Genomic DNA, 12,025 nt, shown 5'->3' on the forward strand with positions numbered 1-12,025 from the left:
TGCCACAGGTCCTTGCCAGATGCCTGGATATTGGCCAGCACTGATCGGAGTTGTTTTCAAGCGTACATAGTGAATAGTTCAGAATGTTTTATTAAGACTGGGGAGGGACAGATATGAGAGTGGAGGAAGCAGCTGTGTTGTCTAAAAGTTCTCCAGGTACTGAGCCTTTGGGGCTATTTCAGCATTCCCTCAGTCAGGTTCAGACCATATCCTAAGTACATCAATAGTTGGCAGTGACAGTTTGAAGTACACTATCCTGAAAGGGCAAAGGAACAGTGCTTCAAGCAAAACTTCTTTTTACTGGCCGCTGTGACTTCTCAGGCCACCTGCTAAGGATCAAGAAGTCTTGCCTCAAGCCTTAATTGGCCCCCAAGGTCAGGGGTCCCGTTACAAGCCTGCCTGAGGAAGTCTCCTGGTAAATACCAAATTAGACTGCAGTCTTCTAATTACTTGAGTGTAGATCAGAAAACTTAAATGTGCAGCTTGCTGATTTAGATGGGTGTAGTGGGAATGAGGAGAGTAGGGTGGAGTCAGTGGAAACAAAAAGAAAAGGAGTACTTGTGGCACCTTAGAGACTAACCAATTTATTTGAGCATATTTATATATACATATAAATTTATTTATATTTATATTTATTTAGACATATAAATTGGTTAGTCTCTAAGGTGCCACAAGTACGCCTTTTCTTTTTGCGAATACAGACTAACACGGCTGTTACTCTGAAATCAGTGGAAACAGAAACCTAAGTATAGAAAGATAGATCTTGTAATTTTGTCTAAACCATCTGATTCTGACTAACTGCTTCATGGTCAGTGAAAGATACATGGTACCTGGAGATGCTAAGGACATGTCTAAACTGCAAGTGGAGATGTAATTTTCAGCTCAGGTACATGTACACGTGCTAAAAACAGCAGTGTAGCTGTGGTGTGACAATGGGCTAGCTGCCCCAGGTACAATCTTACCTGAGATCCTAGGTACGTACTTAGGAGGCTAGTCCAACTCACCACCAACCATCCCCATGGCTACGCTGCTATTTTTAGTGTGCTAGCTTGATCAATGCTAGTGAGGGCATGTCTCCTTGAGCTGGAATTTACCCCTCCAGCTCCAGAGTAGAGCTTCCCCAAGAACTTCCTACTCCCCAGCTGCTCTGATTTATTTTGTAGAGCATCATGGGGTGACCTTATAGCAGGACATGCTGTCAGTTGCATGATGCAGTATAACCCAATAAACCTTACTCATTTTGGTTTGCCTTTAGTCGTGGCCCTCATGGACGGAACAATGGATCTTCATCAAACAAGTCTGGAACCAGTCCACCTACTTCTCGTGACAAGGACCTATTGTCAGTACTGTGCAGAAATCAGTTGAGTCCTGTTAACTTCAATCAGAATTATGGAGCTTCTTCAGCCAGTAGCAGTAACTCAGGTTCATACAAGGGAAGTGATAGCAGCCCAGTTATGAGGCAAGTGCTTGTTCCTTTCTCAAAGTTTTAATTCTGTTATCTTATCCTCACCATTCTGTACTGTGGGATCAGTCCTCTGGACTGGAGAATAAAACAGCTTTTACCTCAGTACCACTTTGTAGATTTACAGGCAGGGACTGTGGTATTGGTAAAGGGGCAGTCAGGAACACACTCCATCCTACTTTCCTACCACCTTGATCATCTCAGTGTCACAAGATATATGGTCTCCACTAGCCTAAGGGCTCTATCAGCCAGATTTCACATCCAAGTCTGATGCTTTCATGTAGTAGTACGTGGTTGAGTGCTCTTGCTCTTGCTTCACACACACAACTCCCATTGACTAAAGAGGAAGTTGAGTGTGGAGTGGATACAGAAGTTAGTGTCCACTCAAGGCTAGATCCACAAAGGGATTTAGGTACCTAACTGACACTTTAGGTGGCTAAATTCAAAATTTAGATCTTGAAACATGCCTGCTCGGCTGCTGCCTAGCCCCGTCGGCACTTGCATTCCCCCAGCACTTACATTTCTGCTGATTAAAGTCCTCTCGGAGTCTTCACTTCTGCCACTGGGCAGGTGCACAGCCATCTAAGTTCTGCCTGGATATCTAGATCACCCTTGCCCCAGCGGGATCCTCAAACTTAGTGTCCCCCCACCTATCTCTCCTGCAAAGCGCAATCTGGTAAATGGCATTTGTTGAAAGGATTACAATATCCTTGTGGATGAGTCCAGTTCAGACTGTGTGTGTGGCTATGCGTACATGTGCACACTGAAGGCTAGATCACAAAATAGACTTAGAGTCACAACGCCTAATGTTGTGTTATGGGATATTCTGGGGTGGGTGGGTTTCTCAGTCTGTCTTGTTATTTAAATAAATCCATTGGGCCAGAGAGTGAGAGACTCCATAACCCAGTGATTAGGGCACTCCCCTGAGAGGTGGGAGACCCAAGTTCAAGCCTCCGTTCCTCATCAGGCAGGGGGCAGCGATTTGAACCTAGGGGTCTCTCATTCTGGTTGAGTGCTCTTACCACAGGGCTAAAGGTTGTGAGGTCACCACCTTTCTTATATATAAAAAAAAAAAAAGCATTTAGACACCTAACTCAAGGAGAGGGTTCGCAGCTGTGAAACCTGAGGAAGGCCAGTGCCTCTCTTTGGCCAAGACCTGGGCATCTAACTCCTTTTTAGGCCCCATCCCTCTCCCTCTGCATTTCCTGTTGTCTAACTTAAGTGGCTCCCAGCTCAGCCTGCTGGCCTTTGTGGATCTTAGGCATCTAACTCTCCCCAGGCATGTTATAAGGAGCCTAACTTGGGACTGTGGATGCCACAAGGTTGCAGGGCATGTAAACATTAGGCAGTGTGATCTAGCCTTCAGTGCGCGCATGTATACATAGCCACACACACAGTCTGAACTGGCTTCCTCCTTGTAACTCATCCACAAGCTCTAGCTATTGTAATATCCTTTCAACTAATACAATCTACTCAATTAACAGTCTGCTTCCTGCTGAATTCCTAACAACCTCACAGTGTGCTGCCTTGTCTATATTGGTGTCAGACATCTCTGCCAGTGACCTTACTGTACACTTGTAGAAACCTTTACCCTATTTTAAGTTAGAGAATATCTGGGTATTTGAAAGTCAAGTCTCTAGTCTGGTATAATTGCACTAAATCCAAGTACAGTAAATAGCAAAATTCTTATTGAAGCCACTGGCAAATGCCTCAAGCACTATGATTTACCAGACTAAATCACTAATGTTTACTGTGAGATACCCAAACACACTAATGTTTACTGTGAGATACCCAAAGTACTTGAGTCCAGTGTAAACTCAACTTTGTGCCAGTCAGGACTGATGTGGAATCCATCCTCTCTTAGAAAGGTAAAGAGTTACAGGAATAACACTGTTGTTGTTTTTTTTGTTTCAGGCGGTCGGTGAGATATACTTCTTGTGGGGAGAATCATGGCATTAAAGCACCACATCCAGAGCAGTATTTGACCCCACTGCAGCAGAAAGAAGTTACAGTGAGACATCTAAAAACAAAACTGAAGGAATCTGAGAGCAAACTTCAAGAAAGGTACATTTTCTCCCAGAAAAATAATTTGGGAAGAGATGAGATTTATTCAGCAGTTTCCACTAGGGAGAAAATCCTGAAGTTCCTCCTCCCTTCTTGACTGCAGTGAGTTTTGACTAAGGAGCTTAGAATTTGGCTGTATCTGATTAAATTAAATTGTTTACAGCCATTGCAGGTTTCATAACCCTTTCCATGAATGCATACAGTATAGTTAACTTTTGGAAAGGAACCAGTGATCTCCTTTGAGCCTGGACTGCATTATAAATATTTTGAAGGGATATTTTTAAAATCAATCTGATATTGCACCAGTAACTTTTGCACATGCAACTGTTGATGCCTTCAGACTTGTAACTATGTTTTCAAGGACTGGCTTTGCAAGTGGCTCAATCAGTTGTCAACATCAGTCATGCCCAAAGAGTGTATTTCTGCAAATATGAGAAGTTACTGCACAATATCGTCTCTTGTTCTAAACCTCTTCGTAATAGAAAAAGTCTCTCCCCCACACCCTCTTGACAGCAAAAACTCTTTGACAGGAGATCCTGCCTGGTTGTGTTTTTGTTTGTTTTACTCACAATAGTACTATGTAGTGATGTTCTGCAGAAGAACAACCGCTTACATTACACAACAAGAGATATTTCTTTAATTGACAAGTTTATGGTTTGGGTCTGAATCGTGGTGCCTTTGCACAGAGAGACAGTACAGGGGGTGGGGAGAGATTTGAATGAAGTGGAATTTTACACACATCCCTTTCCCCCAGACAAAGGCGTGGCATAGATAACCGCTGTCATGCTGCCTCTGGAACTTCCTGTGTAGCCCTGACATGTGTGGTTAGGTCAGTGAATCCACTTAGCAGTCAACCAACTTACCTTGCCATCCACTGTCCTCATGTTATACCTCTGCCAGTCCACTGTGAAACTGTACTATGTGCATAGGGGTATTGGTCCAACCTTTTGCAGCATCTCTACGTCCTCACCATCCCTCCGTAATGGAATGTCTCTGAATCCTTTAATTGACCAAAGAACAGAAGTTTTACAGTGATTTTGCTTTTGCGATAGGGAAACAGAAATAGAAGAGCTTAAGTCGCAGCTGGCTCGCATGAGGGAAGACTGGATTGAAGAGGAGTGTCATCGAGTGGAAGCACAGCTAGCCTTGAAAGAAGCAAGAAAGGAGATCAAACAACTCAAGCAGGTTATTGAAACCATGAAAAATAGCTTGGCTGAGAAAGACAAAGGGATTCAGAAGTATTTCGTAGACATAAATATCCAAAACAAGAAATTGGAGTCCTTGCTTCACAGCATGGAGATGGCTCAGAGCGGCTCTCTGAGGGATGAGCAGTGTATAGAGTATACATGTGGGTCACCTGGTAAGTTTTTAGGTCCAAGTACAATATATTCCAAAATGGTGGACAGCCTAGTTATGGAGGACCAAGCCATGGAGGACAGCAGGCTGCTGCTCAATGATGATATGGCTAATGGGACTGACTTTTTTGAAGAAATTATTCTGGCTGCTACACCTGAATCTGGTGATCCAGCCCTCTTCACTTCCACTACTGGGCCCGCTGCCCTAAACCAAAATGCACTTGAAAGGGTCTGTGCTGAAAAACTAACATCCTCACAGGCAGAGGAGGAGAGTGACAACAGCATGATGATGGAACAGGCCATTCAGACTGATGTGGTGCCATACAGCCCAGATGTGGAGCAGCTCGTTCAGAACATATTCAGATCACAGCATACCAGTCCCATGAGCCCATTTGCTACCTTAAAGGGATTGGATGGATTTCCTGCTCAATGTTTCAGTGAATCTGCTTTGCTACTGGACTTAAATCCCAGTGATCCAAACTCTGCCATCCTTTTGTCTCCCATGGAGTCTCCAGGTGGCAAGGGGGACTGGAGCATTAATGAAAACCGTGTTATGAAGGAACTTGACTTTACAGCCTCCCATGATGAAACATTCAGAAATGTCATTACTCTCTCTCAGGCAGGCATCACGAAAAGGTACTGGAGCAGCAGTTTCCTTGTAGATCTTTTGGCTGTAGCAGCCCCCATTGTACCAACAGTAATGTGGGCGTTCAGCACTCAGCGAGGTGGAACGGATCCGGTCTATAACATCGGTGCACTGCTTCGTGGCTGTTGCCTGGTGGCACTACACTCGCTGCGTCGTGCAGCTGCCCAGTCGTGAGTGCTGGTTGGTGGGGGAAGAATTACAATAGACCATAAAAAGTGTGTGTGTGTAATGGCAGAGTCTGTCTTTTTGCTCCTGAATATTTGATTTGCACTATATTTAGTTGAAACCATGTTTGTTGTTTGAAACTGAAGGAAGGCTCAGTGACGTGGCGGCTTGGTCCTACTAAATGTACTACCTGTGTACTTTAGCAAGCATGCTGTCGCTTTTCATTTGTAGTCTGATGTATCGATTCTTACACTAAAAGCTCATACTTCCAAGGCAGCTTCGGGCATGTATTGTATGTCTGTCTTGCTTAGTGCTCTTGTAAAATATATAATTGCCCTAGCATTCCACTGGTCTTTGTGTACAAGGGGACAGTAACCAAAAATGCATTTGTGTAGGTTGTTGGGCATCTTGAATCTTGCTATGTTTGATAAATAGGGGGTAAATATATTTTATGCATATTATTTTAAAGTCTTAAATGAACTCTTATTGTAACCTGCTAGTCATTCAAACCATGAAATATTCTCTTTAAGTGTATTGTGAATTAACTTATTTTTTGCTTATTTAATCGTGTTTTATTGGAAACAACAGATTTATAATCACAAATTACAGTAAAGCATGTTAAAAGTATGAATTGGTGTTTTATTTTAGCAAAACCCTCACCTGCAATAAACTATTAAAAATTAATGCAGCTTTAAGGCTGAAATTTTACACACAGAGGAGGTAGGAGCCCAGTGAATACACCAGGGCAGTGGTTTTCAAACTGCGGGTCGCGACCCAGTATTGGGTCCCGGAATGTAAAGCACTGGTTTGCAGCAGCTCTGGTTAGCACTGCTGCCTGGGCCATTAAAAGTCCCATCGGTGGTGCTGCCCAGCTAAGGCAGGCTAGTCCATACCTGTTCAGACATTGCGCTGCACCCCAGAAGTGGCCAGCAGCAGGTCCAGTTCCTAGGCGGGGGGAGGGGCACGGGGTGCCACGTGCTGCCCCCACCCCAAGCACCCGCTCCGCACTCTCATTGGCCAGTTCATGGCCAATGGGAGCTGGGGGAGCAGTGCCTGCGGGTGAGAGCTGCGCGGAACTGCTTGCGCACCTCCGCCGGACCTGGCGGAGCCGGACCTGCTGCTGGTTGCTTCCGGGGCACAGCGCGGTCCACGGTGCCAGGAAGCCTGCCTTAGCACCCCCGCTGTGCCGCTGACCGGGAGCCACTCGAGGTAAGTCCGCACCCCAACCCTGCACCCCAATCTCCTGCCCCAGCCCTGAGCCCCCCCAAACCCCTCATCCCTGGCCCCAGCCCAGAGTTCTGACCCCCTCCTGCACCTCTGCCCTAGCCCAGAGACCCCTCCCACATCCTGAACCCCTCATTCCCAGCCCCACCCTGCAGCCCTCACCTCAACCCTCTGCTCCAGCCCTGCGCCCCTCCCACACATCAAACCCCTCATCCCCAGCTCAGTTGGGTCATGGGCATCAACAGTTTTCTTAAACTGGGTCGCCATAAAAAAAGTTTGAAAACCACTGCACTAGGGTACTGTAGATTGGCATTGTTACAACAGGAGAATTTGGCCTGAAAAACTTGGTTATGGCTCCCACAGCAGCTCGTGATCTAGAAATGAAGTGTTCTGTATTCAGTCACCAGTCCCCAAGCCATCAGTTCCAATCTTCCACCTATTTTGTATCATTGTGGATTGGGTTAACTTTAATCCTTTAACATATTTAGAATTTGGCCACGTCCAGTTGCTCAGGGAACCCATATTCTGAATTTCTGCAATCTGAGAAGTGTAAAAATCTCATTCTTAATTTTGGATTCCTGTATGTCTTTGCATTGTTTCCCTAGCTTTTTTTCAAAAGCCAGTGGGTCCTAATGAGTTTAGTTGACTTTTGAACACATGCTCTAACATTTGCATGCTGCCATATGTGTACATCCGAATGCAAATGCTGTGTCCCCCTCTGTGCACCACTGGAATTGCATGTGCAGATCCTAGAGAGGTAGCAGTGTCTGGTGGATAAAACAAACGGAATGCGATACAGTCTATGCCTGACTCTGAACCTTCTTGCAGTGAGACCTTAAGACATTTAACCTCACTGTTGTCGAGTTTTTCCTTTTGTAAAGTAAGTGTAACAGCACTTCCCCATGCCACCTACTTCAGAGGGGTATTGTAAGGTGTGACTACTGATAGTCCCTTCCAGTCAAAGCACTTCATGAATATCACTTGATAAATATTAAATACCCATGGGCAGTGGGCTAACTGGCCAACGTGTAGGAAACAGTCCACAGGCAGGTAGCTCATTTACAGATACTGATGAGAGTTTACCTGGACCCTAGCACTTCCCTGCATTAATAAGACATTCCCTGACTGCACCTTATGTTTTCCTAGTAATACTTTATTCTTAAACAAACCCTCCTCCTCCATCATTCCTGATGCATTAGTGCTCAGTGTGGTCTAAGGACTACAGGATAGGTGGTGTAAGTGAATGCAAGGGAGTCAAGTTGGTGTAATTTAAGCATCAAGAGGCTGTAAGACAGACAGACAAAGCTTTTCCTGTCTACTCACACCCCATCTTAAATGCTTTCTGTGCTACTCCCAGCTTGTGACACCTCTCCACCCCCAGCAGCCACCTAACTGGACTGCCTTATGTTTGTCACTTACACACCTCTACAAAGCCCACAGTTTTAGTTACACCTGTGCCAACTCCTGCATACCTACTGAAATCGAACCAGTAAGATTTGTGCTCAGCCAGGCAGAGAGGTAAAGCAGCATTTTATCAAGCCAAAAATTTCACCTCAGGGCTGAGAAACAGCATGGGAAATTTCACAGGCAATTAGTTAAAAGGCAGGCCAAAACTCCTGGACAGGTGTGCAACCAAAGTGATTTCTTAACCCTAAGATTCTAAACAAGCAGAACGATAACTTCTTAATCTTTAGCTGTAAGAATGTACTAAAATGAAAATCATGCTGTGTTCACATGGTGATGTAAGGGTACTGTAAGCCCAACTTCCTGTTCCAAAGAATGTGGCATAACAGGCAAGAAAACCAGACCCAGGGCAACAGTTCTGATACAGGAGTTTGCGGTGAAGTCAGGACTTCCCAGGTAAAATCAAGGAGCTCAAACATCATGCGCAGAAATCCCAGGGAGGGATTCAGAGGAGGAAGAGCGTGCTTGGTTCGGCCGTAGGGGAGTGTGGCTTTAGCAGAGGCATTTTGACTAGACTGGTTGAGAGCAGCAGCAACATGTGGGGAAGTCAATATAGAAAAGTAGAACAGAAAGTAATCACATTGTAGACTGTAGTAAGATTGATGTATGGAGAAGGCCTTGGCCAAGACTAACAAAGAGAAGAGAGCGCAAAAAGGCCAGGACATAAGGAAAGGATGCAGTAGAAGATGAGAAAAAATAGAGTTGTCAGTGGGTATGCCTACACTGCAAAAAATACAGCAGAGCATCTCAGAGCCTGGGTCAACTGACTTGGGCTCATGAGGTTGTGCTACAGGGCTAAATATAGCAGTGCAGATGTCCCTGCTCCAGGTGGAGCCTCAGCCCCACCCTCACTGGGTCCCAGTGTTCAGGCAGGAACATCTACATGGCTATTTTCAGCTCTGGTCAGGTGCCGGGGGCTCTGAAGCTCACTGCTACATGATTTTTTTTGCAGTGTAGATATACCCATTGGTGATAGAGAAGGTAGGTGAGAAGCAAGATGAGAAGTTCAGTTTTGGAGACCGGATGGATTGGAATGGGTGGCTGGACAGAGATATGAAGGTTGGGGGTAGTGAGGTAGGTACGGTCTTTGGAAGGGTCAGCTGATGAGAACTACAGAAACCTGAGGAATACCAACAGTTCTGGGACTGCCCAGCTGAAGTAATGAAGAATTACAGTAAGTTAGTGTTTTAAAATTCATAAACATTCCCACAAATATTCCTTCCATTTTCAGTTACCTGAATTTATCTTGCGTTCAGCATAGCCAGCCCCAGCAAGTGCTGGCTGCATAGCTGACATGAATAGGATAGATGCAGCTGTAGGGTTTTGCACAGCTGCGGGAACGGGACTCTATTGGTTAGGATTAAAAGCAAAAATGAACCACCAGAAGAGGAGGGTTGTGCACCAATTTACCATGCAAGCTCACACCAGTGTACAGTACAGGATAGCATCTCTTGTCAGACTTATCCCTTTTATAGCAGCATACTAATACCAATTCCATCTCCAAGGTAAGAACACACATAGCTTTGTTTTATCTTCTGCACTATTAACAAAGCGTGTGCAGTCTGAGTATAACACCGTGCCCTTGGACACAGAAAAAACCCCAAGTAATTTAAGGGCTTAGCCATCTTCAGCTAAATGAGTGGTGACGGTTGGCTCAAAGATACTCGCACAACCCGGAGGAAGAGAGAGTCAGACATGGGGAGTCTTGGTAAAGATACGGAGAATGCACAAGGTCACTGCTGGTTAAGGACTATACAGGACTCTCCAGACTTAAAAATAAATAAATGCATTGTTAGGTCCATTGAACTGTAAGTCCCCATCTCAAAATGACCCTTTGTTAAGATGTACCCCACATCTTGGTTCCTTTATTTATATTTTATAAATTGTGGATATTTCAAGTGGATGCCAGTTATATTTGATCTTTGAATGATGAGAAAAACAGTAGTTAACTATTTTATAAAAAGCCAATACCTTAAGGATTAGGAGGTATTTCATATTTCATAATCTTCACTGTAAATAGGATGTGCATGAATTTCTCTCTATTTTCAACATTTCCTCACACTAGTCAATTAGAAATTACAGCAATTTAAGGGATACCATGATTCAGAATACACAGAATATTTATTCTCTTTGTATAATCTCATTCGCAAAGCAAGACTTCCTATCATCCCCTCTTATTCTGTCAAACGCATAAATCAATTCATAGTAAACATTTTTGTTTCCCAGAAGGCATGTTCAGAGCCTGGAAATACTCCATTCTTTCTACCCGACATTTTTGGAGGGCACGCTGCTACCTACACAGTTCAATAATTTTTAAAGATGTCAAGTGATTCTAACAAGTTTTCCTTTTGTTAAGCATGAATAGTGACAAGTGTTCAACAGAGTTGTAATGACACTAAATACCAGACAAACATTTGTTTTCATCTTGAAAGTCAAAATGCATTTACAGCTTGAACCAGCCAAACTGAGTCCAAGCCAAAGCTATGTATGCTCTGCGTTAGTGAGCGCAAAAGCCAGACAATTGTCTTGGGAATACATTTTCATGAGGCCACAGCCTTATTATGCCATTCCTTAGTATCTCCATCACTGGGGCTACTAAGGAAGATGAAGCACTGATAAGGACCGATATTCCCTCCTGAGCTAAAATCAGTTCAGCACAAAGTTACACCAGATGGCTACTACTTCCCCATTCTCATGGCACACCTGCCCTGTCCCAGGAGGGGGTTAGAGTCACCTTTAAAGTTGCTCTAAACTTATGCTAGTTGACAACAGTCCTGATGAAACTGAAGACCCCATAGAGTTGAGGCAATGCAGTGACACTCCTGTCCTACCGTCTTCCTGCCACTCCAACGTTATCGTCAGAAGGCAATTGTCATGGGTACAGAGTATGCGGATTTGACATCAGTTGAGAGCTTCCCTGCAGTGGCGGCGTTCTTAACCTGTCTTGGCATCTGAGACTTGTCTTCCTATTGTGTCTACAAGACACCTATCAGTTTTGGGCATCATATATAGAATAGAACCATTGTACACACACAGGGAGAGGGGAGGTTTACTCCAGTTTCAGGCTGGAAGATAATCCAGTGGGTTATCTGACCCTCAGATGAGAGGTGGCAGAGAGAATGGGTCCAAGAATTAGAAGTGATGTTCATTTGGAAGCTGATCATTTTTAAGAACCTCCTCCTGCCATCAGCAAAAATTGCTGTTGTCCAGTGGGGGTTTGCCTTTTCGTGTATATAGGAAAGGGTTGCAGCCAGCCATGCGCTGCTTTCTGTGGCTCAGGGGACCATCAGTAGGTTGTATAGGACTGGGCCTTAGCTTTGGCTGTATATATCACATTTTTTGTTTTATAATATGTTTGCCCTGTACACAAATCCTTTTCAGAAGAATCCTAGTATACAGTACAGAATGTATGCAACGTTTCAGAATAGCAGCCGTGTTAGTCTGTATCTGCAAAAAGAACAGGAGTACTTGTGGCATCTTAGAGACTAACAAATGTATTTGAGCATAAGCTTTTGTGGTGAGTGTAGTGAGAGTGTAGTGGTAACACCCATTGTTTCATGTTCTCCGTGTATATAAAATCAACCTACTGTATTTTCCACTGCATGCATCCGATGAACTGGGCTGTAGCCCACAAAAGCTTATGCT

The 12,025-nt window shown here is 44.4% G+C and overlaps 1 protein-coding gene across 3 annotated transcripts in view; it reads left to right on the plus strand.

The window, feature by feature from the left end:
* The window catches only part of SYBU (syntabulin), a 54,596-nt gene extending 48,370 nt beyond the window's left edge, over window positions 1–6,226 (plus strand). For all 3 annotated transcript variants that reach the window (XM_084620804.1, XM_084620806.1, XM_084620805.1), the window contains exons 5-7: window positions 1,256–1,459; window positions 3,377–3,526; window positions 4,579–6,226. In XM_084620804.1, the coding sequence (XP_084476930.1) occupies window positions 1,256–1,459; window positions 3,377–3,526; window positions 4,579–5,701 (1,477 nt within the window). In that variant the 3' untranslated portion in view covers window positions 5,702–6,226. The remainder of the gene's footprint in view (window positions 1–1,255; window positions 1,460–3,376; window positions 3,527–4,578) is intronic.
* The last annotated feature ends 5,799 nt before the right edge of the window (window positions 6,227–12,025 follow it).

The sequence above is a fragment of the Lepidochelys olivacea genome (genome assembly GCF_965140295.1).
Source record: "Lepidochelys olivacea isolate rLepOli2 genome assembly, chromosome: 2".
Lineage (NCBI taxonomy): Eukaryota > Metazoa > Chordata > Testudines > Cheloniidae > Lepidochelys > Lepidochelys olivacea.